The sequence below is a fragment of the Condylura cristata genome, unplaced genomic scaffold, assembly GCF_000260355.1.
Source record: "Condylura cristata isolate star-nosed mole 26May11 unplaced genomic scaffold, ConCri1.0 scaffold00030, whole genome shotgun sequence".
In the NCBI taxonomy this organism is placed as follows: domain Eukaryota; kingdom Metazoa; phylum Chordata; class Mammalia; order Eulipotyphla; family Talpidae; genus Condylura; species Condylura cristata.
Genome location: NW_004567131.1, coordinates 17,125,595 through 17,126,674, shown reverse-complemented (window position 1 = coordinate 17,126,674; position 1,080 = coordinate 17,125,595). Strand labels below are relative to the sequence as shown.

Here is a 1,080-nt window from a genome sequence, read left to right as displayed (position 1 = left end):
CTGTCTCTTCCTTGCATGTGCTTTCTTATGATGAGAAAATGTCGCTAACAGTAAGACATCCTTTGATACATTAGAGGAAAACCCTCGGAAACTAATGCCCACTTCCCTCAAACTGATCTGTGATATAAAGTAACACAAGCACACTAGTGGGGTATCTTGGCATAGCATCAGGGTTTAGTCAATTAGAATTCACTGATCTCACCTCAATTCTGGCACCAAAGATTCATTACTAAAATGACAGCCTAAAAAATGTTCCACCTCCCCAAAACTCCAGTATTTTTTAAAAGGCCAATTATAATTAAATCTGGGCTGTTATACTAATATACATGAAGATGGTGAAAAATACTGACATTTTCATGGTTATGTTATCACTTAAAAATCTATATTCTTTTTATGCTAAACTGAAGCTCAAATGGTAAGAAAACTGTATGAAAATCCTCTATGAGAAATATTTTCTATGGTAATATATGGTTTGACTTTTTTTAAGAGGAAAGCAATAAATTTAGAAAGACTCCCTTTCTGTGTAACATAAATTTGTCCATCTACTGAAAGGTACAAAAATATTAGCATAAGAAACATAGATAAAGCAAAACAGACTTAGCTAAAAGAGCAAAGTTATTTCATAGAAAGTATTTTAGCATCAGAACAGTAAGGTTTCCTATGTTTAAGGTCTATTTATTATGTTATCTTTACAAGTAGCAAAGCCCCTCCATTTTTTCCCAGCTTAATATACACGAATATAAAAGCTAATTAAGAGTTCCACAAGCCACCCCCAACCCCCACCCGACTGGGCTAATAGGAAACTGTGAACTATGTATGACCAGACTCGGGAAGTAGCGATGGTTTCCTCTTTTTGGCTTGTTCTTGAACTTTAGCATGCTATTCAGTCATCTTCTTGCTGATTTCTTTTCTGTCAAAGGAAACCAAGAGTACATTAAAATACCACATTCTAATTAGGATATCTGTTTAACCAAGACCACTTTTTCTGTGAGTATATGATTTTTCTAAAGGCCTTGGCATCTTTTTAACAATGTAATTGAAAGCTATTTCTCTCTCTCTCTCTCTCTCTCTCTCTCTCTC

At 34.7% G+C, this 1,080-nt stretch overlaps 1 protein-coding gene across 1 annotated transcript in view; it reads right to left on the bottom strand.

Annotated features, from left to right (window-relative positions):
• Positions 1–654: 654 nt before the first annotated feature.
• Positions 655–1,080, bottom strand: part of CDC123 (cell division cycle 123) — a 39,043-nt gene continuing 38,617 nt past the window's right edge. The window contains exon 13 of the mRNA XM_004691251.2: positions 655–910. Within this exon, the coding sequence (XP_004691308.1) occupies positions 884–910 (27 nt within the window). The 3' untranslated portion in view covers positions 655–883. The remainder of the gene's footprint in view (positions 911–1,080) is intronic.